We start from the raw sequence: 27,888 nt of genomic DNA, 5'->3' as shown, positions 1-27,888 counted from the left end.
TCTTTTCTGCTGATGGGTGGGATTGCCCTGTATTATCAGTTACTTGATTTTTGTACACCTTCATTATTAATATACTCTTTAGATGTCAAAGAAATGACCATGGCAAGAAAAAAGTAAGGCATAAGCACACATATACAAACACACACACACACACACACACACACACACACACATGCACCTTGCCCATTTCTTCTCCAGGGCTTTGAGGAGTAACCATGTGACCTGCCCCTCTGAGCATAATCTGGGTGTACATCTGTGCAAAGATGTGAAAATTCATTGAGGATTTGTGTTTATTCACGTCCATGTGCGTTTTCAGTTCAGTAAGATTTGTTTGCACTTTCATAATTGCTGTCTTTTTACTGCTTTGAATGAGAGAGTCCTGAGGCTTGCTGGTGGTCAGCAGCATGTCACACTCCTCCTGAGAGTGCATGTGTGTCTTCTTTGATGACTCTTGATGTTTCACAGAATGTATGTGATAAGTATTGGATCCCTAGTTATTGGGTATCCTCTGTGGATGCATAAGCTAAATAAAACCCAATTAATCCAGATTTAATAAGCAGAACAAAGCAGAAGCGAAGCAACTATCAGGTCACTCTTGGGAAGGCAGGAGAGAGATCCTGTGGCATGTCCAGTGACCAGGTCTTAAATACCCTGTAGGTATGGTCTTGAGCACCTCCGGGGGAGGAGCTGACCCTTGGCAGGCTTTCTGAGAGGTGGGGTCTGGAATGGTAGGAGTGGGACCAGAGCAGAGATTCCTAACAGTAAGCACTGATTTTTACTCATTTCTTCCTGGATGTTCATATCCTGCAGCCTCCACCCCCTGCTTTGGTTTTCAAAGATGGTTTCTCTGTGTAGCTATAGCTGTCTTTAAACTCTGTAGACCAGTCTGGGCATGAACTCAGGGATCCTCTTGCCTCTGCCTCTCAAGTGATGGGATTAAAGGTATGCATTGCCACACCTGGCCCTGCTGCAGCATTTTCGTTTTGTTTTTCTCCCACAACGAGCATCCTAGCACAACCCTGTGCACACAGGAGACTGCTTTCTTTCCATAGATATGTGGAAATAGAACTGCTGATTGTGCCTTTTGTCCTGAAGCCATTTTTAATGTCTCCCCTCAACTGTGCTTTATGATAGCCGATGAATGTTTGGCACTTAATAAATATTTACTGAAGTGAACTCTTAAGGGTTTTTATCTGGGATTTATCTCTACCTCACTACTTCATCGACGTAAACTGTTTTATGACACCCTCATGCCCATTTTACCTCCTTTGGAAAGAGTGTTTCAGTTACCAAGGCTTCATTAGGGGAATCAGGTGAAATGAATCAACAAGTGTTTTGATTATCTGCCCTGTGGTGAGGAATGAGCGTCAGTGCTTGAGCTTTCCACACACCAACAGGCCAGGCCTGCAGAGGCTGTGGAGGCAGGCATGCTGCTTCGCTGGCATGCCTTGTAACAGTGGGTGCTGGGGGTGGGGGTGGGGGAGCTGGTGCTCCACCTGAGCGCATCCCAAGGCTGTCCTGAATGGACCACTGGTGATAGACAGGAGTGACCAGTGAAGTTGGTTGAGAGGGAAGTAAAGGATGTGAGTCATGTAACCCTAAGGGTAGGGTGTGTGTAGAGGGTGACAAGATGGGAGAAAAAGCTGCAGAATCCAGTGGGGACTTCCTGGGATAGGCTTGGAATTCTAGGTGGGCTTGGCGCTGGACACCAAGGGAGACTTTTGAGTTGAATTAGACTATTGGAGCTGGTCTTAAAAAAAAAAAAAAAGTTGTTCAGTAGTTCTGGGGATGAATTTTCAAGGTTTCTGTGATGTAACTTCCTGTTCCTCACTTCTTCCCAAAGCTGTCTGAAAGTGTGGTGAACCGCATGAAGGATTCCAGCCAGCCTTCAGCAGGGCAGCAACCAGCTCCTGGTCCTTGTCCTGCGCCCCCTGCTCCTGCATCCACTGTCCCTGCACCAACCACTCCTGCACCCACAAGCCCTCCACCTACCACTCCTGTGCCCTCCATGCCTGTGCCCATCGCTCCTCCGCCTTCTTCATGTGGCCCCTCAGAAGGCACCTTTAAAGCCCCTCAGACAGGTATGTTGGTGGAGCGGGAGTAGAGGCTGCGAGAGGTTTGCCTGACTGCTGCTGGGCTTGCCTTTACTTCTGAGTGATACCGAGTCACTGCCTAATGGGACAAAGGCACTCTGTGCGGCAGACATCATTTGGTGTGGTGTAAGCTGCAGGTGTGAGCCAGACTGTTTGTCTCACAGTGTTTCCATGTCTGCACATGTAAAAGATGAGGCAGAAGGTTGTGGTCTGACAGCTCAGGTAGGGAGTCGTCTGCTTTTCAGGATCCAGGAGAAGCTGGTGTCACTCAGCTATAGCAACTCTACCCTAGCTGCCAGTCAAAGAATGAAGTGTATGAAAGTGGGCCAGTGGGGTACCTGAACAGGGCTGGCACTAGCCTCAGCCACTGGCATCTGACCCTCCCAAGACACTGTGGACATTGTGGACCTGCCACCCTATGCTGCTCTGTTGTGGTCCTCTCAAACAATTGCTTGTAGAAAACACAAAGAAACAAAAGCCTTGAAGAGAGGACGGCAAGATACAGTGGGGACAGGGTTTTCAGAAGGCTTTGGAGTGCTTGCTGTTCTAGTCGGCGAACCCTTGTGAGAATCTGGTCTGGTACTTGAAATTTGATTATTTGTCTTTAAATGAGTCACTACAGAGGGCATATTCTGCTCTGGATGGGTGCTTTGGTGTGTGACCTTGAGTTGCTGCTGCCCTTCCTACCCATCTTTTTTGAGGGTTTGTAAGAGTAGAGACTGAGTATTCACTTTTGTTCAGGGAGCATTACTGGAACACAAGGCAGGTAGACAAGCACCTTTCTGAGGGAACATACAGCTCTGGTTAAAGGCCATATATCCAACCTGGGGCTCATGACATGATGTCACCATTTAGTACCAGAAGTTCATGCCAGCTGCCTAGGGCCAGAGATGGTGCTGATCAGGCTCCTTGTGTTAGGCAGGGTCTGCCTGAATGTGGGATGTCAGGGTTGTTGGTGGGTGGGATTTTCAGGCAGGTGAACAGTAGGAGCAGAGGCTTAGATGTGGGGTTCAACCTGGCCTGTTGAAGATGTAGAAGCAGTTTGCTGTCTCCAGAATACAAAGTCCAAAGGAAGGGGTGGTGTTAGTCATGGTCACCTCCAACGGGCCAGGGAGCTCTGACACTCTTCCCACTGTGTTGTAGGCCTCAGGACTTCCCACAGGTCTTAGAGCCAATCAGAGCCTGGATTTCTCTCTGAGGTCTTAGTGAATGGGGCTGGATTAGCTCAATGCTCCATTCCTGTCCTTTACTCAGAATGCCTCTTCCCTAGGAGTTCTTTGGCCTAGAGATGAGAGGGACTGAAAGGGGTCTGTCTAGCTTGACCCCCAGAAGAAGAAGAGAGCAATGGGAAATAAGGTTGTCACAAGGTATCATCTCAGCTTTGGAGAATAAGTACTGGCTTCAGTTTCAGCTATTTGAAAGGAATAATGGGGGTTCAGTTGTCACTTAGTTTTTGTGCAAAATATTTTTGCAGAGTATGTTTTAAGTTTCTGAATGTGGAAAAAGATTTGGCAGAAATGGATCAGCTTGAAGTGGCCTGGTTTTAAGGCATCTTTTTTTTTTTTTTTTTTTTTTTTTTTTTTAACAGTTTTTGCCTTTATGTTAGTGACAAAGTAAGTTAGACAACAGTGTTAAAATTAAATCATTCTCTCACAGCATTGCTCAGGTGCAGGAGCCAAGGGCATTGAAATGAGAAGGTTCCAACCACCACAGTGGACTAGAAAAGAAGGTGGGATGCTCTAAGAAATTACTGTCAGTTTAGAAGAAGAACTGAGAGATGGTTGAAAAAGGGGGAGAACAGAATGTTGACAGTGCTGTCCCTTCAGTAATACTTTTAAGTTGGGAAAGGACAATTTTGTTTATTTATTTTTTTGAGTCAGAGTCTTATGTAGTCCAGGCTGGTCTTGAATTCTGTATGTAGCTGAGGGTGACTTTGTACTCCTGGCCTTCCTGTCCCAGCTCTCTAGTGATAGGGTCACAGGTATGTGCCGTACTTGGTATATGTGGTACTGGGGTGAAACCCATGGCTTCCTATGTGCCAGGCAGGCACCCTACCAACTGAGTTACACTCCCAGCACAGAAAAAGGGGAATTTTCTATCAAAAACAAAAGCAAACATTGCAGTTTGTCCCTAAGCAAGTCTTTTATGGATGAGTAGGGAAGCATTGCTGTAGAAATGCAGGCCCCAGCAACAGTCCTCGTCTGCCTGGTGTGTTACTGAGGAGCATGTGACATGCCCCCACAGACCTCAGCTGGGTCACTCTCTTCACATGAGTGGGTGTGGTCATTTTGGACACGCCCTCCCTGCCTAGCCCTTTAGTGCAAGTGCTCCTCCTCAGAATCCTGAGGTAGTATTGGGGGACTCAGGGCATATTTGGAAAGATGGAAGCTGTGGAGCAGAGGAGTGACAAGATCTTCACTGTCATCCTGAGAGAAATCCCCAACAACCCGATAGTTCTAGATACTTCTAGAAGTAAGATAGTTTAATATGGAGAGAATGCCACACAGCATTAGGAATCTGTTTACACAGATGCTGTTTTCAGTTGCTATAACTAAATACCATAGGTGGGATAATTTATAAAGAAGCCAATTTCTTAGGTTTGGGGGCCTGGAAGAACAAAACCAAAGGCAGCATTTGATCGGGGCTTTCTTGCTAATGAGGTTTGGGCACAGTCTCAGCATAGGGCCTTACACAGGACAGAGCAAGTGTGAGAGCTCAGGCTTTCCATCATCTTACAAAGTTAACAATGCCATCCATGGTGGGAGCTTTCTAGTCCTAATTGCTACTAAAGGCCTTGCCTCTTACTGTTGTTAGAATGTAGTTATGTTTCACCCTGAGTTTTAGAGGGTCAAACATTCAAACCATGACAAGTACCAAAATAAACAGGATACAAGAGCCTCCACCTTCCTCTTTCACACATGTGGCAGAGGGGTGACTGCCCTCAGCCATGTCTGGCCTGTGTCTAAGAGGTAACCTCAGAGTTCTCAACAGCTGTGGGGTAAGTCATGGTGAGCTTAGAGGGCAGTACTCAGGTGGTTTGCTGCCAGTCCTACATCAATGATGCCCTGTTGCAGAACCTGTGAGCAGAGCAGCTTCCTGTCACTTGGCTCTGCAGACTGGTTGAATTGAGACTATGCTCCTGTCTGCCTCTGGAACTACACAGTCAGTGCATGAGCATACTTTCCCATAGGGCCATCTGTCCACATGCAGATGTCCTCCTGAGGGAGGACATTGCGCGCCTGCGTGCGCGCCTGTGTGTGTGTGTGTGTGTGTGTGTGTGTGTGTGTGTGTGTGTGTGTGTGTGTGTGTATGTGTGTATGTCTGCACCCTTCTTTCATCAAGCATGGCTGCTGTTGATTGACCCTTTTCCTCTGGTTCCTTCGCAGACTCCGAAGTGCCCAGGGCAGAGAGTGGTGGTGGTCAGCAGCCCTCAGCAGTGAAAGAGGATCTCAAGAGGTAAGCCCAAGAGTCTGCATCTCCCTGTACCTACCACCCACCTCCTGCCAGGTCCTGGAGTACTTGCCTCATATTTTATATTACTTGTGTTAAAACACAACTCCAGGTGGTGCTGGTCCTAATTTGAAGGTGAAAAGCACTGAAAAGGGCACATAGGACTTGGTGACCAATGATGAATCCATCTTTAAAACCTAGCACTAAAAAGACAAGTTCTTAGAGGTGTAAAGGAAGTGAGGCTTCCCCAGTTCTGTGTAATGAACTTCTTGCCAGCAGAGGCCATGGTCCCAAGAGCTTACCACAGTCACGAAACAGAACCATTTTCTTTGCTCCTGGATGTATAGAAAAGTGGCTAGGGCACAGAGGCCCCTTTATAGAGGCCAGTTTCCTGATTGTTTGACCCATAGTTGTCCCTTGGAGAAATCATTGCATTAGAAGGAGTAAGAGGAGGATGTTCTTAATGGGAGCATAGTGATAAGCACTGTGCCTGGCCACAGTTCACAGAGACTATCCTCTGTGGCCTTTCCTGATGGGCTTCCTCATCACCCTGGAGGAAACAGCCTCTATGTGGTCCTAGGGCCCAGATTCAGCCCATGGACAGTGTCGGCCGTAACTGGGAGCTTGCCCTCCATCAGGATAGCCCTAGGTAGAGACCTGTGTTCTTAAAATTTACCCTCCTGAATTCCAAAGGCATCTCCAGGAATGGAGAAACTCAACCTTCTCTTCAGTAAGTTTTAACAATTGCTGATAAAGATTTAGAAAAATACATAAAATGAAAACAAATCCCCATAGACTCATTATCTCAGTTTAGCTTCTGTGGCTGTTCTGGAATATTTCTTGCACTCCATGTCTTTACCTTAGCTTAGGGTATATTAATGTCTTAGGCATTCTCATATCTTAATGTTTTACTTACTATTATAATTACTTTCTATCAGTTACACCTTCTTTCAAGCATGTTTATTAATAATCAGATTGTTCTGTTTTTAGATTAAATTTATTACAGATAAATCCAAGTTAGCAGTGGGGCTATGGTACTGTGGCATTTCCTCTATGATGACCTTGATGCTGCTTGCACTATTTTACTTTATGAACAATGTGGAGGGCATCTTAGTTCTGCTAACTTTTATGTACTAGGATATACTAGCAGAATGCCAGGATAGGTCAGAGGGTACGGCTATACTCGGGACAAAGTTAGATGCTTAAAACCCTAACTGCTGCTGTTTAGCTCTCAGCCAAACAAGAGGGACGTGGCCCACCCTGCCTACTTGTTTGAAAGGATGGTACTCATGGGATTCATTTCTGCCCTGATCTACTTCCTCTGGCAGGTGACTGTCCAATTCTTTGCCTGGGACTAGCTCTCCTATTTTTGATCTGTGTTGTCTTAGTGTCACTGTGCCCTGGTTATGGGTCACTGTCACTGAGGCTTCCCCTCAGGTGAAAGAATTGTCCTGTGCTTCTGGATGGTCAAGGTGTCAGAAAACACCATCCCTGCTTACTTAGTCAGGTGTAGAGAGCAGGCAGGTCTTTCCCTGCCCATGTTCTTCCAGTCATGCCTTCTACATCAGTTTCTCCCCGTCTCTCTCTGGCCTAGGTTCCAACAAGAGCAGGCTGTAGTTCAGGATGAGCTGGCCAAGGTGGCAAGAAAGGAGAAAGAGGCAGCTGAGAAGCACTTGAAGGCATCACTGCCTCAAAAGCGGGCTGTCCCCAACCGTGAGCAGCAGCAGTCAGCACGGCTGGTGAGTGCATCTTCCTGAGCTGGCCCAGGGGCCTGGGGCCCAGGCTGCTCCACAACTGACCATATAAGTTGTAGCTCAGGGGAAAAGTGCTTTCCAGGCACTGGGAACTTGGAGTCTTCAGACTCTTGACTCACTGATATGCTTTGCCACATTGTCAAAGTCCATTCCCGTGGTTTTAGGCCTCTAGAGCCATGGGAGATTGAGAGTCTCATTTGTCATAGCCATCACTGGTGTAGGGCTGCAATGCCATGTGTGTCAGGAGGGCATTGGGTGGGGCTGTGGGTCATGCATAATTTTCACAGCATGGCAGCCCAGGTGCAAAGCCTAGCCCTTTGCTTACAGCTTCAGAACACTGAGCCTTGTTGGAACATCATGATACTCACACACAGGATTGCCCCAGAGTCAGGGATAATAGCTACCCAGGACTTAGCATGAACTAGCAAATAATGAAGGAGTGTTATGACTGCTGTTACTGTTATTAATGCATCTAATTGATCGGAGCTGTTAGTCAGGATTCTTTCTGCTTTAATGCAAAGTTTATTTTACAAGTAAGGAGTCTAGGAGCATGCCTAAGGTGTAGGAGCACTCCTAATGTGGACCAGTTAAGCATTTCGCTGGCTGGCACCCTCTGGGATTTGACTCTCTTCCTCCCTCTCTGTTTTCCTTATTAAACTAGCCACACTCAGGCTGACTATTGCTGCAATTCCATAATAGCTGCCGCCTCATGATTACAACTCTGGGCAGCAGAAGAAAAGCTGTGTCAGCCTCTGTCTCTGTCAGTAAGGACAGGTTTCCCAGAGCCACCCCCTGTAGCATTTCTCTTCCATTTCATTGGCATGAATTTCACTGGGTGCCCAGAGCTAATGCACACCCAGAGTGACTAGGGAGGCTGTGCTGTCTGCACCTAGGATCCTTTTGTTGCTGTGGTAGAGAAGTGGACAAACAGAACCAGGCTGATGACAAAGGGTGGGTGGTCTGGCTGTTGGCAGCATCTAATCACATTTGCTTTGGAGACCATGGGTTTTTGAGACTAGTGGGAAGCTTTGCCTCCATTAGGTCAGTAGTGTATGCACACAGAAGGATGCAGAAATGGATGAGAATGCAATTATGGGAGGAGATGGTCAGAGAGATAAGCTAACTGTCCTGATTACACAGCTGTTCAAAGCATTTGGCAGGTGCTCTGGAAGATACCAACCCCTAGCTCCTGGCCTTCAGGACATTTCATTTTGGGGGAGAAGACGGGTTTAATCTGGGAACTTTGAAAGAGGCCAAGTTGGTCCAGTCAATGTTAAATGGCAGAGATGAGTTATTTGGGGCTGTTGTAACCTGCTGGTACGTTGGAGATGACATTGGTCCTCACCCTGAAAAATAGGTAGCCACTAGGACTAGGAAGTAGTTAAGACAAGTGGTGGGATACAGGATGAGAAGATAAAGGCCTGAAGCCAGACTGTACAAGGCTTTCAGTGACTTGAGGAGCTAATAGCAAAGTAGGCCTCCATGCCTCTGAAACAGTAGAGATGGTTGTAATGTTGGGAATGGGCTATCTGACTTGTCCTTTTAGAACAGTACCTGAGGTTTCCTGAAAAAGAGACAGGTTGTCACTCCATTGTAGGCAGCCTGACAAAAGATCACTTTCTAGAGATACAAGGTTAGTCATGTGGACTGAGCAAGGCAGGAGTCATTTCACCTGGTACAGTTCTAGAGAGAAGAGTATGGCGGCCCACAGGAGTGCTCTCATTAACATGAAAGATGTTCACAGCCTTTCTTCCCTCCACCTGCAAAGGAGAAGCTAGGCCTTCCCTCTTGCCTTCATCTTTTGACTGTCCCTAGGGTGACTGTCTGCTGGTGAAATGGGAGGGGCTTAGATGCCCCCTATGCAGATGTGCAGATTTTTGTTTGTGTGCCTGGTAATGAATTGCTTCTTTAGAATGAAGAGAATGCGCCCCTATGAGCTTTCTGCCAGTTTCTTAGATGGATGGTGACTTCTGCAGACCAGAATTCCCAGGGATAACAGAGCAAGTTCATTCCAGCTGAAAATACTTTATTTGGTTGTAGGTGTTTCCACCTCTGGCTGCTCCACACCCTTTTCTCCATATGACTAGAGTTCAGATCTTTCAGGAGCTTTCCTGTCTCCTGTAGTTGCAGCCTCAGTAAAATTCTTATTTCAGTGCCTCAGTGGAAGCTAGATATGGGCATATGTCCCAGGCTCAGCCAGGGATGGATAGCCCCTTCCCAGGGACTTCACTTTGAACTGAGTAAGAGGGAGAGCAGGAGGCCAGGGTGGTAGTTATTACAGCTTAGGTGAGCTGTGAGGTCCCGTATTCTGTTAGGTTATGTGTTTTGCTGTCTCCTACCTCTCCAGGATACCCTTGTTTTCTCCCTGGTTTTTCTGCCTTCTTGATCATGCCATCTGCTGATGGTTACCATTTCACTCTTTAAATTTGCTGGGGTTGGTTTCTATTGGTTGATGCTGCAGCAGGTGCACCTCTCATAGGAGGACCTGCAGCAGATGCAATGCCAAACCTTCTACAAGAGATGTCATAGCAGGTGGTTTTGGAGACCTGCAGTCTTCTGCAGGAGAAGGGAACTAAGGCATCTTTTTGTGTCAGCTGTCAGTGTTGGGCAGGTTGTTTCCATCAGTGCAAAGAAAACAGCTCGCTGTGGATGGGTAAGGTTGGCAAATGCTTTCAGTATAGAGAACTCTAACTCTGGAACATTTAAATGGGAGGAACCTTAAACGTGAGGGGAAAAGATGGAGAAAATACAAAACAAAACAAAAAAAATACAAACCACAAAAATACCCCTTAAACTAAGTATGGAGATCCCCCCCCCCCCACACACACATACACTGTCCACACCTTCTGCATACAAGTGCTGAAAGCCTGGGGCTTGGCAGCCCTCAGGGCAGAGCTTCAGGGCCTGGTAGTCTGGAGATGTGTGTGGATCAGAGCTTCCTAAGGCACACTCATGGCTGCTGGGGTGAACTGTCTGCCAAGTTTCCTTAGTGCCCCTGTGACTAAGTTCCACCCCCTTGGACCTGTAGCCCTGTCTGGACATAATGAGAGGCATTAGGTATTTGGTGTGCTCTTCTGCCCTCTCTGTTTGCCTCTCACTTTCATAGTATTGATTTTTCATCCTCTTCTGCATGAGTGAGCGATTGAGCTCATTATTGGGAAAAGTTCATAAAACTAATGAGAAGGAAAGGTAATAATTTTTATAGCTTGCTTCTGCTGATAGAAGTGTTAACATTTCCCATCTAGTGCAACAGTCATAGACAGTTCTGTGTATTATACCTGCTTCTGCCCTTACAGCTGGGTCCAGTCCCGGCTCTTGTGGATGAAGGCCATGAGTGTCACTAGAGCCTGTGTGAGCCAAGAATTCCCTTTGGATTTGAGGATGAAGTCTGGATACAAGTCAAATATTCTGGAAGAGACAGGAGAGAATGAAGTGGTTTAGGGATCAAATTGTTCTGAGGCACAGTGGATTGAGAAATGAAATCTTGGTAGAGTGAACATTACAGCTTTGGGTGGGGATTAATAAGTATCTGAGATCTCAGTGTGCCTGACAGACAGCAGAAACCCTTCCCTTCCCTTCCCTTCCCTCCCCTCCCCTCCCCTCCCCTCCCCTCCCCTTCCCTTCCCTCCCTTCCCTTCCCCCTTCTCTTTCTCTCCTTTGCCTTCTCCTTCCCCTCTTTTGTGAGCAACACACACACAGAGTGAACATAGCATGCTAGGCACTGAGTTAGTTTCTTAATAGATGGAGATAAATAGGCTGTTCCTGCCCTTAAACAGATGTGTTTGTTAGGAGAATGACAGAATCTTGTGACATTACAAGTTGAAAGGCGGAACTGGAAGATGCTGGAGAAGGAAGGTGATATGCTCTTGAAGGGTGAGAAAGGCCTCCAGGAAGAAGAGACAGGTGAACTGGATCTGAAGGAGTAAAGGGGCTAGGTGAGGAAGATAGAGGAAGGATGCTAGGGCTGAGTGAACCAGATACAAAGGCTGTTTTTTTTTTTTTTGGTCAGAGTGGAGGTGAATGGAAGGTACACCAGGCAGGAAGGCCAAAGAAGCCAGTGTGCAGTGACGTTCAGGAAGGTGGAGGGAGAGCTTGGGAGGATTTTTCTTTTCACAAGATACATAAAGAGAGAACTCAGCATCAACTCTGGCAAGTGCTCAATTGCATATCCAGCCAGGGGGTCAGATACTCTTAGAGTTTGTGGGTCACTCAATTCTGAGATGTGGCCAGTCTGAGCCTACAAGATAACCTTAAGAGTAGTTATCCTGTCTTCTCCACAGGTGGCAGGTTCTTTGGGTCATTGTCATAGTTCCTGCATTGTTTGGAAGCTTCCAGAAACTGCCACATGAGCTGTGTGAATCTGTAGTTTATGATGTGAGGAAGATATTGTTAAGACAAGCTCTAAGTTGCAATTTTCAAAACTTAATGAGGTAGAAAATTTTAGCCCTTCTCCCAAATATCCCCCTGCATTTTTGTAGGTTTTTCCTTAAACAAACCATTGGAGAGTAAGAGCTGTGTGATGGTCGTGCTGGTCTTTTCAGTGCTCGGCGTACAAATGGACAATGTGTGGTTGGCAGACAGCAGATCCGGAAGGCTATTGGTTACTTTCTTTTACTAAGAGTGGGAAGCAAGTGCCTATCACAATTATCAATAGGATGCATAGCAGTATAAAGTTCTAGCTCTTTCAAAATTAAAACAAAACAACAAACAAACAAACCCCAAATCATGGCCTGGTGTGGTGTACTACACTGTAAATAGAAGGATTTCCATGAGTTTGAAGTGAGCTGGGACTACAAGTTCCAGGTCAGCCAGGACTATGTAGCAAGACCGTATCTCAAAAAGGGAGGTGGTAGTGATACAGTAAGATGGTTCAGTGATTAAAGGTGCTTTCTGCAAGCCCAATGACTTAGTTTATTCTCTAGGACCCATGTGGTAGAAGGAGAGAGCTGATGCTTGCAGGTTATCTCCTGACCTGCACATGTACACCGTGGGTACAAACACAGAGAATAAATACTTACAATTAAAAGTTTAAAAGAAAATCAATCAAAAAGATGTATATTTGATTCCTAGCCAGTGACTTAGGAATTTTCCAGGAAACAGGACAAGTGGGTTTTGGGAATGCAGACCCCAGATCATGAGTTTGGGACTTGACATACTGAACAGTTTGGTGGCCTTGTTCACAACTAGGCTCCTTTTAGACATCTAGAATTCTCACCTGTATCTATTTTGCCAGCACCCAGATGGCTGATAAAAGGTATAAACTGGGAAAACAACCTTGATGTTCCTCCCTTCTGTCCTCAAAGTCCTTAAATCTTTGTTGTTTGTTTTGTCTGCTGAGCCTGGTCTTTAGATCAGATCAGAGGTGGCTTTGTTTTTCTGTAAAGATCCAGAGAGGAAATACTCCAGGCTTTACAGGCCACACTCAGTCTCTGCTTGCCTTTGTTGTGTTTATGACACTGAAATAAACCCTGACCACTCTCATATCAGAGACCATGCCAAAAAAGCCCCTGGGCTGGATTTGAATGGATTGCAGAAAATCTCTGATTGACAGTGTTCACTTTCAGGGATTTTATTTCATTTTTCTACTTTTGGAGACAGGGTCTCTGGAACATTACTATATAACCCAGCTGGCCCTGAAGTTGGGGCAGCCCTCCTGTTTCAGCCTCCAGACTCCTAGGATTTCAGGCATGGGCACTACATCCAGCTCTGATTTTAGTTCTAAAAGTCCCTTAGTACCCAATGCCTGAGGAGCTGTGTGCTGGGCAGCTTCAGCTTTTAGTGGATAGACCTGACACAGTCTTTCAATCTTTTAAAATTTATTTAAAAAAATTATTCTTGTGTGTGTGTATGACAGAGAGAGAGAGAGAGAGAGAGAGAGAGAGAGAGAGAGAGAGAGAGAGAGAGAGAGATATAAGAATGAACTTGTGTGTGTGCAGAAATCGTAAGAAAACCTAAGAGCCCTTGAGTCTAGAGTGAGCCATCTGATAGGGGTGCTAGAATCCAAATTCTGATCCTTATGATAGAGCAGCCAGGACTCTTAACCCACTGAGCCATCTTTCTAGCCTTAGTCTTTTTATTTGTGGAGTAACTTGGAAATTGGATGGCCAACTTCTTAGTGGGAGGATTTTATGTTGACTGGCATCTGAGCCCTAGTCTCCTCATCTGCAGTGAGACACACAGTGATCTCTGTGGGGAAAATCCTGAAATCACAGTTAGTGCCCGATTTGTTTCTCTTTGCCATTTTATATAGTGAAAAAGTGCCCCTCCCTTAAACACTTCGACCCAATTAGCTGTCTAGAAGACTGTAGTTTGTACACCTTGGTCATCTGTACAATTGACTCTGTCACTTGACCAAATTCTAATACTTTGTTTTAAAGAACTTACTTGGCTTAATTTTCAACTCTAGAACTGGGCACTTCATCCCATGAAGTAGACCCATGTTCTGGTGGCTGGATAGGAGGTGACTGAGCGGTCTGACCAGAAAGACTTTCTGAAGAGAGCGGAAAGAATCTCAAAAAGTTTCTTTCTAAGGTGAGGACAGGGAGACAGGACAATAGGAGCTGGTTATTTGTTCATTTGAGCATATTGTGTTCTGTGTAAGGATTTGGACATCAGGAGCTTCATGGTCAAGAGTCGTTCATACTGGTCTGTGTACAAACTTGGTTTTTCTCTTTCTAATCCTGTTTCTGGGAAGGATGAATAAACAGCTTAGTTTCAGTTTGGAGGTGGGGAACTTTAGCATGAATGACTCCATTTTGATTTTAGCTTGATCCATGCTAGAGTTTAGTACAAAACAGTGGCTTTCTTTTGTTTCTACTTTACCATGCTGGAGTTTAGTCTAGAACAATGACTTCCTTCTGCTTCTACTTTATCATCCTGGAGTTTAGTCCAGAACAATGGCTTCCTCTGGTTTCTACTTCACAGTTCTATTGGCTGTTCTTCTTAATAACAAACCACCTTTCCCCATAGTTTTTGATGCCTGGTGATTTTTTTTTTTTTTTTTTTTAAGAATAGCAGCACAGGTTGGTTCTCTTTCCTTTGCCCAGGGTAGCTTGGGAAAACAATCAGCTGTCCTAGAGGAGGTATGCAGACATTCTGAGCTCAGCCTTGTAGGAGATAGTGATCAGGGATTTGCTGGAGTCAGAACATGATGGATGGTGGTCATCCCAGGGGAATCCCTGGACTCTGAGCAGTAATTGCAGCCCAGGCCACACGGGGGATAGGACCAGAACAAAGAGGACCCTTTGCAATGCATTCTGGGGCACATAAGGTATTTTGCTGGTCCTATCACTGATAGGTTACTGGGCTGTACCTGCAGATAGAGGTTTTAGCATCTCCCCTGGGATGCCCATTTCTCACCCTAATCAGGTGTGTAATAACAGCATCATGAAGTCTATCTTTCTCTTCCTTAGTAGCTGTCAGCCAACTGGCGGTCCCTTGTTAGAGGTCCAGAAGGTATAGTATGAGAACGGGGAACGGGGGGGGGGGGAGGGGGTTGAGGCTAGGGGGAAATGCTAGGATAAGAGTTGGTGTGGATAAGATGGCCGTAGTTCCAGTTACACAAGGTAGAGGTGAATGGTGGTTTCCCTAGGAAGAAGCAGGGGGGCTGAAGACCTATTTAATGAAAGCTATTGTGCTGTGGCTTTCACATTCATTGGAAGCTTCACTACTGGGTAGCATAGATGTATACATTGTATTCTAATGAAAAAGCAAGGATTTGGGGTGGGCTTCCAGTCTGGGCCCCATCACAGTGTTTATAGGTGCCTCCAGTGTGGCCTTGTAGAGTTGTCTGGGGGTACCCTGGTGCCCTCCACTGTGTGCCCACAAGCAGCAAGTCCTCCTTAGTGTAAATGCTGTTAGCCAAATGGTTGATTGTGGTTCCATTCCCAATGTCATTACTTTTAATTAGCAGATCGTGTGTCTATGAAAATTTATGTTACACTAGAGACAAATGATCAGGCTGACAGCTGAAGCTGGGACCTGGAGAAAACTGTGAAGGAAGCGTTTTCTCTTGAAGACCAACCAGACTGCCAACCACAGTCAGGGCCCTAGCCTCTGTCCATCCAGTGGGTCCCCAAGGAAGTGAGCTGCTAGCTGCCAGCTATGGGAGTGTCAGGGTGGTAAGAAATACCCTCCCTGACTTTCTCCCATATTCTGACTTATGGAATCAGGTCCAGCTGGTACTTGGGCTTTTGGTATCACGCATAAGCCTAAGCTTATGGGACATCTGGTTTCAGCACTGGGCCACTCTCTCCTTGCCCTTGTGAGGTGACAGGCAGAGATATGCCCAGGTGCTCACTCTGTTTTCTTCCTGGGGTGGAAGTCACCCACCCTCATTATGTCTTGCTGATCCTGTTATTTCGACAGTGTGTGCCTTTTTGCTTGGTAGGGCCAGTCCCCACCTCTGTGTTACCTTTGGGAGGCTAGCAGAGCTAGGTGTGATGTCCATATGACTTGTTCACTATGCCTCCTTTGCCTTCTTGTCACTTAAGCAGATTTTCTGCCTTTGGGTAGATGCCATTGCTGGTTACTGGAAGACAAAGAATTGAAAAAGGTTATTACGCTGACCCATCAATTGGACAGGAGCCTTAAAGTCTCAGACTCTCCTGTATTGTGTTCACTCAGTGGCTGAGCTACACCTTTCATCTCATGTTTTGAGAAACTAACATATGCACCAAATTCAGTGAGCTGTTGCTGTCATAGAAGCCCACTTGGCAGTGGCTTAAAGGGTGGGGTACATTTATCTCATGCTTATGATATCCAGGAGCAGAACCATCCACTACTCTTTTGGTGCTCCCAAATTAACCTGAATTTGGAGAGGAGACACAGCTTCCAGTACTTAACACTCTCAGTTGCATCCATCTAGATACTAGGGCTCAAGGATTATTTGCAGCTGTAGACCAATGTGAGGCTCAGAAGAAAGGAGTAGGTGCTGTGTTCCCTGGCTACCTCTGCATCCTCTCTGGCAGTTGTGTGCCCTGCACTTTTTGGCCCCCTTCCCAGTGCCCTTTGCTAGAGCCTGAGAGAGATCAGACAGTTGAGGAGAGCAAACCTTTTGTGTAGTACGTCCCCAGTGACAAATATTAGTGCCACTGGGTTGAAATGCCCTGCGGATGTTGGTACAGTTCAGGCTTCTATGGCTTTATACTTGTCTGTCACCTGGGAAGGATCATCAGTGAGTGGTTGGACTGCCTCCCTACTACTGCCCCGGGGTCTCCTTGTCTTTACTTCCTTCTCTTCCCTTCCGATCTTTGGGTTGCTGCTATTTGTACCTCTGTCTTGTGGTATGTGGAATGGGTTGCCTGACCTGGCCTTGAGCTGTTCCTTCTATATTGCCACCCTAGGGTGATGGCAGCTAATGCTGAAGCACACACAGGCAGTGGGGCCTCCATTCACAGGCATCCAGTGTCAGACAGTGTTGAACATGGGCCCATTCTCTAGCTGACTGGTTGGACACGATGTCGGCACCTTATCTCCGCTCTGACACACACTGGACATTAATAGAAATACAACTCGGCAGTGCGTGCATGGAATTTCAAGCAGCCACACCAGGCCAGTGCTCTCAATGTCCATTGTGTGCTTAACCTCTGCCGAAGAGGGTTTTGATGAGAAATAAGTGAGACTGTTAACTCGGCAGCTGGGATGTGGCAGGCTTCCTTCCTTCTTTTCTTAGCCCTTCTTCGTTCTTCACAGTGCCTCCCTAATCCTCCCTCAGGAGAGCTGGCTTTGCTGCCTCACGAGTTTTATTTAATCCACTGCTGCAGGCTCATACTCTATGGCCCAGGGGCCTTGACTGTTTTCAGAACTGTTTAGACAGCAGGAAAGCCTGCACCCTGTCTTGACTTATTCAGCCCAGGGTTCCTGCCTAGGTTCCCCGCCTTCACCAATGTTCACAGTGGTTTTGAACTCAAAGGTTGCTTCCCTTCCCAGCCATACTAAGCCTTTAAAATCCTTTGCTTTCTCCCTTTGCTTGTTTCCTGTTCTTCCTCAATTGCTGGGGTGGTGCCCCAGTCCTTCTGATCAGAGTTGTAGTTCTGGATGTGCTGCATGGGAACCAGTTGCTAGACTGCTGATCCCCTATGTGCATTCCCCATTCCTACTGTGACAGAAGATAACAGGAAGACAGATCTTCAGCAATATTCATCACTCAGTCTTCTGAATTGCAGGGGCATCTTTTTTTCTGGGCTGCATCTTACGTCAGAAGATGTTCATCTTCTCCGTCTTGCCCCCTGACTTCCTTCCTGCCTTTCCTGAAGGCCTGCAGTGTCTCCTAGTCGGGCATTTCTCTCTTTGACAGGGTTGTGTTGAGAGCTGCTCTTGCATGTTCCTCTAGGCCTGTCATATAGGACTTCAGTACCAGTTAGGTGCTCCTCTACACCTGGGCCTTGTTCCCAAGGGTTGTAAGAGGCCTTGACAGTATGGAAAAGATTACCTTTCCTTATACCCCATTCCAAAGACTCCCTGCCACACCAGCCCCAACCCCAGCTCCTTCCTAGCTTCTGAGTGTGGAGGAAGTCTCTGCTACAGAGGTACCTAACCTAGGTCCTTGTCCTTCCCCAAAGCCTCACTCTTCATCCTTAGCTCACTTCTTGAAATCAATATCCCCTTCCTAAGCAGCACTTCCAGGTTCTTTCTTCCTCCTCCTTTCCCTTTATCCAGGAGTGTCCTGGAGGTACAGTGGTAAAGCTATGATCTCACTTCTCAAACTCATTACAATTTGGCTTCTACTAACATGAATGCGTCCTGATGTCTTCATGATCTTTCCAGCAAATCTCTGTTGAGCTTCACTGTCCTTCATGTGGATTTGACCTTTGAACTCACTTCTGTTAGTCTGTGTGCTGCAGCTGTCTACCAGGGCTTTGTTGTCTCACTGTGTGTGACATGGAGCCCACCCTGCTGGAGCCTAGACTCCCCTTGGAAAGGAAGACATCAAACAAGTAAACACTCTTGAGCTACAAACTGAGCTAAGAGTGATGCTATTGAAGAGGAAAATGCCTAGTGAGAGTAACAGTAAAGACCTAATGTAGGTTGAGCTAAGCAATAGGCTTCTCTAAGAAGCTGACATTTGAGCCAAGCTCTGAGGGGTTAGTAGGAGTTAATCAGAGGGAGCAGAGGGAAGAGGTGTGAGGATGAGGAGCAGCAGCAGTATAGTTAAGGTCAGAGGAGAGCCTTCTCAAGAGATTGTATGGGCACAGGCTGGGAAAGCTGGGACCCGAAGGGACAAGCACAAGAACCTTAAAGTCACAAGAACTGTCATGAAAGGGGAAAGTTGGGGTGTGGGATATGAGGGAGCTTCTGGTAGGCCTTTGCCAAGGTGGAGGAGGTAAGATCAGTAGAAGGCTTACCGAGAATCCCAGGGGAAGTTGCAATGACCCAGACAGGACAGTGATGGTCTTGGAGAACTGATAGGCAGGGTGTTGACTGGGACCCCTGAGGCACAGTGGTACAAACAGAAAGACAGCTCCTTTTTTGGTAACATGGTGGTCTGGGCTAGTGGGATCTGCCAGCCTCACCATCTGTGGCTTTCATGTGGTTGTTTCAGCTCTGATGGAGAGGGGGCCCAATGAGCTCATAGCCAGTCTAAAAGCAAGAACACAAGGGAGTACTCCATTTCTGGACATATCCTGTTGGATGGATGGTGGTCGTGTGGCCTCTCAGCTATAGGCTGTCTAGGGATTGTGTCCAGCTGGCATCAAGCTGAAGTTCTGTTAGGTAGGCATGGCTGCTGGGGGACAGATGGAAAATTTCCCTCTCTTCTGTTGCCTCCTCTCTGTACACCCTAAGTGACTCCCACATCAATCTTGTCCTGGACTCTGTGTGGCTTCTGTTCTCTAGTTGCTATTAGGTACTACACTAATCACTGTGACAAACCCTTGATAGAGACAGTTAAAAGAGAGGTAAGGTTTGTTTGGGCTCATGGTTTCAGAAGTGTCTGCTCATTGCTGGCTTCATTGCTGACTGGCAGTGATGAGGCAGTTGGAGGGACATGGCAAAGCTAAGTTGCTCATCTCATCATGGCCAGGAAGCAAAGAAGAGACAGAGGGGTCAAAGACACTACACAGCATCCAAGGGCATAGTACTTGTGACCTTCTTCCAATTAGACCCCACCTCTCATACTTTTCATCTCTCCCTAGTAATGGCATGAAATTGTAAGTCTATGGATTAATCTACAAGTTAGACAGAGTCCTCATGATTAAACTAACTGGAGACCAAGCCTTCAACACAGGAGCTTTTTGGAGGGAGCATCTCATATCCAGTGTTTAACAGCTCCCCTTGAACTGGGGGTACCAGGGCGCCCATATTCTTCATTAAACTTGTTCTTGGATCATGTGCTGAGTGTTTGCTGCTGTTCTGCTTGGTTCTGCACATTTAGTAGTAATGAGGCCCTAGAGAAGGCACAATGCTCTTGGCTCTACCCACCCGTTCTTTACAGTGTATCTGAGGACTGGAGATAGGGGTTGTTATTTTCAGGAATTGAGTTGCCTTTGACTTTTTCTTTCTAGTGGTCAGTTGGCCTTCTAGGCAGTGTCAGGCTTCCACTGAGATTCCAGACACATGTTTCTGTTATTCTGAAGATTTCTGTCAAGATGCTGACCATAGCTCAGCACACAGCTTCCCCTGCCCCAGCCATCTGTTCAAAGTCAGCCCTGGCCAGACCTCTCGTAGGGCCAGTATTTTCCAGCATATGAGGCAGATAGAGACACTTCACACAGAGCTGGGGCCTCCCCCCTTGGGGCTGTAACAGAATGAAGACTGAAATGGTGCTAGACATCTGGCTTCTGGTGCTGCAGCTGCTGGGGGTCTGGTCTTGGTTGATTGAGGCCACTGTATCTCTCCTGGTCTGAGATTCAGCCTGCATGTCACTGGTCCTGTGAACCTCAGGTGAATCCACCTGCTTCCTCTCTGTCCTCCAGGTAAGTGAGCACCCTCTCAGCCTTAATCTAGATTCCACATGCTATGAGCCTGAACTTCCCTATTCAGCTAGAGCCAGCTCCATCTGTCATCTGACAATAGATGGTCAGTTCTAACAGGTGGACAGGCTGTTCTCCCAGGCTAATGAGGTGTCTACGGAGTTCTTCCAGGGACTTGGGACACTGCTGTAGGCTCGGGTCTACAGCTTTTATTAGGAAGACACAGTTGTCCAAAGGCAGTTGGTGCTCTCTGTTGACCTCAGTGAAGCCCTCTTGACCCCAGAGGGTTGGAAGGAGGAGAGTAGGAGTGGTGTGTTTTCCTGTTTCTTTTTCTCTTTTTCCTGGAGTCACTGTCAGTGGGGAGGGAATGTGTGTTTTTATCTGCTGTCCAGGCTCAGCAGGGCCTCACAGACTGGCATCCTTCTTGGACTTCTCTGAACACAGTTGCTTTTCCCTGGTAAAAACTTGCCAGCTTGGCATACTTTGATTCTTAGGCTTCCCTGGAGTGGCAGGATTTTACTACTTTGCTATACTCTGGGCCATAACAGGTTTGAGTTTTTAGGGCTTTGGGGAGGATTTTACTTCTCTAGCAACTGAAAATATGAGTAGTGGCATTGGGTGGGAGCCAGAATGCCTGGATTTGATCCTGCTTCCCTCTGTTGTTGAGGAAAAAGTGGTATTTCTCATATTTCTTCTGGTGAATATGTTGGAACCAGAACTTTGTTCCTGGAACATGGAGGGTGCTCTTTGGCAGAATGCATGGACTGGGTTCAGCAACAGGCAGCATGGATGCTGCAGTTCTTTGTGTTTACCTTGCCAGTGTCACTATCTTAATATGTCTGTGCAGCCTTCTGCCCTTTACCAGACACACTCCTCCTAAGCCCCTATCTATCTTGCCTTTAGGGATACCTCTTGTGTCCATAGGAAGCCACTTCCTATGGCCATGTAAAGTATTTTCTAAGAAGGTCATGTCAGGTTTGAGGTCAGAGCCCAGAATCTATGTGTTTGGAAGGGGCATCCTAGAAGGGCATTTTGACATGGGTGTGCCTATTCCATGTACTTTCTGTTCTGTATGGGGGCAGGTGATGTCAGGGAAGCTGGTTGCCTGCTCTCAGGAATAGTAGAGAAGAAGGACAAATTCATAACTGATTGCTTCCTGCTTTTCCCTCTGTTTCCTGAGCAATTGTTTCCTCAACAGTTTGGGTTGCTGCACAGCTAGAGAGAACCCCCACTGATCTTTGGGAATGAGGTGTCACTGCTGCTGGGAGGTATATACACTCCCAACCCCTCTGAGGTCTGACCTCTCTGTCATGCTTGTTGAGCAGAGCCCACTAGGTGGCAGCCCTGGGCCACTTGTTGGTAGGGAGGAGTGGAATGCTGCAAAAGATACGGAGGGATGGAGAGCTAGGGTCCCTGTCCCTCTTTAGGGGGCCTGTAACTGTGGATTCTAGAGACACTGAACTGGTCCAGAAGCGGGAGGGACCTTTTCTCCTGGTAGATTTTTCCACCTCTCCCAACTGTCTGTTGCTTTATTCTGCTATTTTTGCTTTCCCTTTGTTGTGTCTGCTCTGAGACTGCTGTAGTTCAGGGGTCCAAGTGCTGTCCCTGGGTACCAGAGAGGGATTCTTCCCGTCCCTGTGGTGCTGCTGGATGGGGGATAGGCTCCCTATTCTTGCTGTGTTTTGCTCCTTACCCAGGAAATTGCTGGTGGCAGCTTGGCTTGAGTCCAGAACAATAGAGGCACAGTTGGGTTGAGATGGAGAGTGAGGAATGCTGGGGTTTAAGGAGGGGCTGAGCTAATCCCTTGTCAAGCATAGGTTACTCTTTTCCTATGCTGTGTAGTCAGAAGCTGCTCTTTGCCTAATACCCCAAATTAGGGTGGGACTAAGGGTGGCTCTGTGGACTTTGTCTCCAGACAGATGGCAGGAGACAGAGGGTTCCTTGCACCATCTTCCCTCAGAGCTGGTGGCATCCTTCAAGTGCCTTTTCTTGGCTTCCTTGTGCAAAACAAGCAGATTCTGACTTTATTGTAGGCGGATGGACTGCCAGTTTTGGCAGCGAGGTAGACTTTTTTTTCAAGGCCCAGAGAAGAACTGCAGGGAACTCAGCTAACCTAGCAGTGACTTGAACCTTAGTGGGTACTGATTGGGTTTAAGGATACTAATCTGGCTTCCAGTGCAGCCACTGCTGCTCATTTCTTTGAAGAAACCAGGGTCTGGTGGCAGGAGCTCTACTGTCCTTGTGCCCTCCTGGAGACTGACCAAGAGGCCAGCATAGCACCATAGTGCAGATCATCCTATGACATTCCTGTGAGCATGCTGTAGCAAGCCTGCATGCCTAGCATAGCTCTGGCTTGCCCTGATTTGGCTGCTGCCAACCTCTTGCAGGGTGGAGTCTCATGTAAATATGGAAGGCCTCTGTGGGGATGGTTTCCTCAGAGCTGATCCAGCTTTATTCTCCTCAGTTTCTTGGCAGCCACTTCTAGATACTGATCAGCTGCCCCCACCTCACTTGGCCTCCCTGCCTCCTCCACCTCTGTTGCTTCCTGGGTAGTTGTGCAGAGCCTTCACAGCTGTCTCTTACATAGCGGTGCGTGAAGAAAGGACTCTGGGTTTGTTCTTACTGTCTTTCAGGCTCCTGTACTCCAGTGGCCCCAAGGGCACAGCATGCATACATTCCTCTCGGCCATTGGAAGTTGATGCCATCCACAAGGTGCCATAGTGGCTGCCGCTCCTCTGGGACAGGGCAGGAGGGGCTGTGCTTTTTAGTCTTTATGGGGGACGGGGACACAGTCTAGAAGGTGATGTGGGTGCACAAGTTCCAGGTGGAAGAATGGGACCACATTGCTTTGTCCCCATGACTTCTTCAAGTCCAGAGCAATGCTGCTGTGGTAGAGAAAGGAAGGGACTTAATATGCACTATTAGTCCATAAAGTATCCTTGCAGTTAGTGTTCTGGTTCTTTGTGTTACAGTCTGAGTCACCTCAGAAGGAGTGGGAGGCAGTAGGAATCCCCGTGGGAGAGGATGCCATCAGCTAGCCATGGACAGCTGTCCTTTCCTTCAGCTCTCAGGCCTCTACATTCCTGTGCCTGCCAGGACACCTTGTTGTAAAGGTGCTAGCTGTTGCTAGCAAACTTGGAAAGGGAGGTGAGCTTGTCCAGGGATATTCTTCCTGATGTTCTTTCCCAAGTATACTGCTTCTAACAGCTCCACTGCCAAAGTGAAAAGCCTGTGTGCTGTCCCTAATTGGTTTGCAGAGAGATTGATTCTGTCTGTGCGATGCTGCTAGGAACCCCAGTATCTTTCCTTAGGGATGACATACCTCCAAATGCATTCTGTTTGTAGCCATTTGGAGATGGAACCCCAGAGATGAAATGTTAGGCACCTTCAGCTGAGCCTGGTAGCACTTCCCGCATCAAGAAGCTGTCTAGTAGTAGGGAAGATGGCATGAGGAGGGAGTAAGGCCACTGACAGTCTTCTTGGGCCCCTTTCTTCTCAGCAGTGGTAGCTATTTGTCATATTCAGATACCCTGGAGAAGGGGGACTGCAGAGAGAATCTGAGAGAACATCCGTAAGAGTGCAGAAAATGTCTTGGAAGCCAGTAGCCAGTTTCCCTGACTCCTCTACATTTTGTGACAGGAGGTCAGCATAGGTAGTGCTAACCTGGAAGTGGGAGGAGGTGAGCAGCTTCCAGGGATGGAGGGTGGGGCTCTCCAAAGTGGGCTCCCTGGCTGGTGAACAGCCACAGAGCATCAGAGTGGGCATTTATCCTGCCAGTCTCAGCAGAGGGCATATGGGCCCATAGAGGGTGAAGTAGCCTGTGTCTGCAGGCTCCTGGGCCCTGGCCTGGTACCCTGTCTGGAGAGTCAGTCACTTCTGGCACTCTAGTGCACAGCAGGCATCCGGAAGTGTCTTTCCCTTTTTCTTGAAACTCTGCGGGTGTGCATTCCCCAGGGATTCTGCAGGGTATCTACATTTGAGTCACTGTAGCTCTCTCTCTCTCTCTCTCTCTCTCTCTCTCTCTCTCTCTCTCTCTCTCTCTCTCTCTTTCTCTCTCTCTCTTTCTCTGTCAACTTGATTATTTAGGCATGACAGGTAGACACAACTGTTTGTGTGGTTTGAAAAAATGGAGCATGCCATTAGTCTATTAAAAAAAAAATACCAGTAGCCCCTTTTATTCTTAAGCTCAGCATATCAAAATCTGTTGTCATTAAATTTAGGAAGTAAGAATGAAGTCATTACTGGAGCCTTCCTTTCATCAATGCCCAAGTGTTTGTGGTTGTGTGGTATAGCAGTTGGTGTGTACACACCAATGCTGTTTTTTGTTTTTGTTTGATTTTGTTTGGGGTGTGTGTGTGTGTGTGTGTGTGTGTGTGTGTGTGTGTGTGTGTGTGTGTAGACACATGCCACATGCTTGGGCCTAGATCCTAGTCTTATCCGATCCTTACAATCCCTGTCAGGTAGGGGCAGGGACATTGTCACCCCCATTTTGTAGTTGAATCTGAGGCTGCCCTGACCCCCACAGTAGATGTTAGCATTGGAGAGCCAAGTGGTTGTGGCAGCTAGGTCACAGGACATAGCTTCTGACTTTGGGTGCTATCTCACCTGACTCATGCATTAGAATTTGGGGGTGGGGAGAGGAAGTAGAGATGGCAGAGGCCAGGGTATTTCTGTTAAATATACCCACTGCTGAGAGTCAAGTTTCTGTTAAAACAATTTGCCTTAGTGTCTAGTACAGTTGCAATGATCCATGCTGCTGTATGTCCCCTTACCCTTCTCATCCCTGACCAGAGAGGGCAGTCCTTTGACCAGAGGCAGTGTGGTTAATGGGTCTTGTGCTTCCTACATTCTCTCCGAGTCTCATCAAAACGTCCTATGCCCTTTCACATCCACACTGTAGGGTGGATGTGTCCTGTCCCCCGGGGCCTCAGGTGGCTCATTTGTGACATTGAAGTTAGAGTATAAAGGCGGAGGGAGGTGTTGCTCTTTCACCTATTTGCTACTCATCCAGCCGTTACCTGCTGCTCATGGGGTAGGCAGGATAGGAAAAGTAGAAACTCAACAGTTCACTTGGCAGTGTAGGATTAGGGTGGGGCCTCAGGGGTACTCTGCATAGTCTGGAAGATTTAGTTACAGACTTCAGATTCCCTCCAGGGACAGGTGTAGTGTTAGTGATAGAGATGGGTCTAGCAAGAAGTGAGGCCTGTGCTAGTTGCAGGCCTGTGCCAGTGCTAAATTGCAGGCACTGGTTCTTATGTGAACTTTTTAAATGTCAGTATCTAATTCAGCTTTTAAAACAAGAGGAAGAAGGCCCAGGGGAAGAGGAAGAAGTATTGTGTTATAAGGAAAGCAAAGGCAAAGGCCAGCGTGGCCCAGACCTATGGGGTATAAGCTGGTTGGGTAAACTAACTCACTGTCAGTTGAGAGTGTCACTCAACTTGGGGGTGCAGGTTTGTGATAAGTTGTTGCACTAGCATTGGGACTGACTATGCTCTGGGGCAGCTCTGTGAGGCCCTGCTGTACCCTTCAGTGTGCTACCTGTGAAGCAGGCCACCACCAGCTGTTCCACATCTGGGGAGTGGTAAAGTCTTGATTAAGAGGGCTCAGCTAAACAGAAGATGCTCCTGGAAGACTGACAGTCTTTCCATGGCCATCAGTGCCCATCAGCAGGTGCCACCCCTGTGTCCCCCAATGCCTGTAGCTGTCTGCTATTTTTAGCTCTCGTGTAACTCCATTAACCACATCCACCTCCTTGTGCTGCTTGTCTTATGTTTAATTATGTAAATGACAGTACAAATCACAGTGGTGTTGAACTACAACTCATTTCTCATGGCAAATCAAAGCATGATATGCTGCCCTGTTGGCTGTCCACTCCGTTCATAGGGAGATGCAGCAGAGGGTTGTGCAAAAAACAAGTCAGGAAAAATGAAAATCATCTGTACAGAGTTCCCATGGGATGAACAAAGGCTCACAGCAATTTCTTTTTTCCCTTCAACTCAAGAGTGGTTATGTGCCTGCATTATGCCACTTAGCTGCCAATGCATTTTTAGCCTTTGGCTTTAATTCTCCAACTGCTTTTGTGTGTGTGTGTGTGTGTGTGTGTGTGTGTGTGTGTGTGTGTGTGTGTGTGTGTGTGTGTGGTGTGTGTGTGTGTGTGTGTGTGTGTGTGTGTGTGTTGTGTAATGGTAGGCTTTAGAAAAGGGTCAGTGGGTCCTGAAAGACTGTCCCTTGCTGGAGGTCTGGAAAAAGGGGTCAGGATTCCTTCCACTACCCCCTTGACAGGTGTGTTCTCCAAGAGGTCTTTTTCTGCTGTCTTCTGTGGGTTATCATCTGACTTGGTGTCTTGGATGGGTGGTTGTGAGGAGGCCAGGCTTCACTCTTCTGGTCTCTGGCTGCTTCTTATGAGCCTATGGATCTGTTTACTCCTGCTCCTGCTGCCTCTCCTCCTGGGATGCTCCCCTCTTGCCAGCATCCTTGCTTCCCCCCAGCCACTCAGCAGCAGCCCTTAGTTCTCCTTGTTCATGCCTATATGCAATTTTTCTAATCTGTGGCCAGCCTCATTACTTTTCAGGAATTAATCCTCCGGGTGCCTTTCCTGCCGTCCACGTGCTGTACTTTTTTCCCAGTCTGTCTTCATCAGGGTTATGACTGTTGAGTCATGGCAGGGGAGCTTGAGACAGTCACTTCATCCTAAATACTTCAGCATGAGTCTTGTTTCCTAATGCAGTGAACGTGATGCATATGTAATGCACCGGCCACGGACAGTCTTCCTGCCTGCCCCACCCTGTCTTTTGAAGTCCTTTCAGAGTTCTAGGCTTCAGTCAGAGGACACACAAGCTGTATAGTTGTTATAACTCTTGGGTTCTTGAGCCTAATAGGAAGGTTGTCCGGGCCTTGTTGAGTTGTTTATGACATAGACATTAAAAAGTGTGGAATGCTGGTTTTGTAGACTGTCTTTCATTGCATTTATCTGACCTTTCCCTGTGCCTAGATTTGTCAAGGTACTAACCATGTCCCTTGGAGTTCTCAGAACATAAATCAGGAGACACACAGCACTAGCTGTCTGACTACTGGTGACATTAAATTTGGTGGCTTGGTTAAGGTGGTAAAGGTGCCTTTTCCCTTTTTGAATAATAAGTAGTAGGGGACTATATGATGTCCCTCCAAACAGTCCTTCATTGGTGACTTTCTACCCATTGATATGTTCAGGTTTGAGATAGTGTCTGATTGTGTTGCCCAGAGGGTCCCTGAACTCCTGGGCTTACATGATTCTCTCTGTGTTAGCCTCCTAAGTAGCTGAGATTACAGGCATATGCCATAGTACCATTTTTTAAAAATAATTATTTTCTTGGGTTAAAACATGTCACTAAAATTTGTTATGTGGGTCATTTTAAGTGCATGATTCAGAGGCACTAATTACACTCACAGGTGAAATGTCATTCTAAACTGTAGCTATTAAAGGATGTTTGTCTTCTTATTCCCCTATCACTGGTTGCTGCCATTCTACCCTTAATCTCTGTAATTTTGACTGCCATAGGGATGTGATACAGTTTGTTCTTTTGTAACTGACTCATTTCAATAAACATATTGTTTCCAAGGTTCATTCATGTTATACAGCATTTCCTTCCTTTTCAAAGTTGAATAATGTTTCAGATATATATATATACATATATATACATA

At 47.0% G+C, this 27,888-nt stretch overlaps 1 protein-coding gene across 1 annotated transcript in view; it reads left to right on the top strand.

Moving 5' to 3' along the window:
- The window catches only part of Chchd6 (coiled-coil-helix-coiled-coil-helix domain containing 6), a 217,146-nt gene that overhangs the window by 17,639 nt on the left and 171,619 nt on the right, over positions 1-27,888 (top strand). The window contains exons 2-4 of the mRNA XM_051203392.1: positions 1,844-2,081; positions 5,480-5,549; positions 7,138-7,282. Coding sequence (XP_051059349.1) covers positions 1,844-2,081; positions 5,480-5,549; positions 7,138-7,282 — 453 coding nt within the window. The remainder of the gene's footprint in view (positions 1-1,843; positions 2,082-5,479; positions 5,550-7,137; positions 7,283-27,888) is intronic.

Source organism: Phodopus roborovskii, unplaced genomic scaffold (assembly GCF_943737965.1).
Source record: "Phodopus roborovskii unplaced genomic scaffold, PHOROB, whole genome shotgun sequence".
NCBI classification, from domain to species: Eukaryota; Metazoa; Chordata; class Mammalia; order Rodentia; family Cricetidae; genus Phodopus; species Phodopus roborovskii.
Note: the sequence above shows the minus strand (reverse complement) of the source record. Positions and strands in the feature narration are given on the sequence as shown.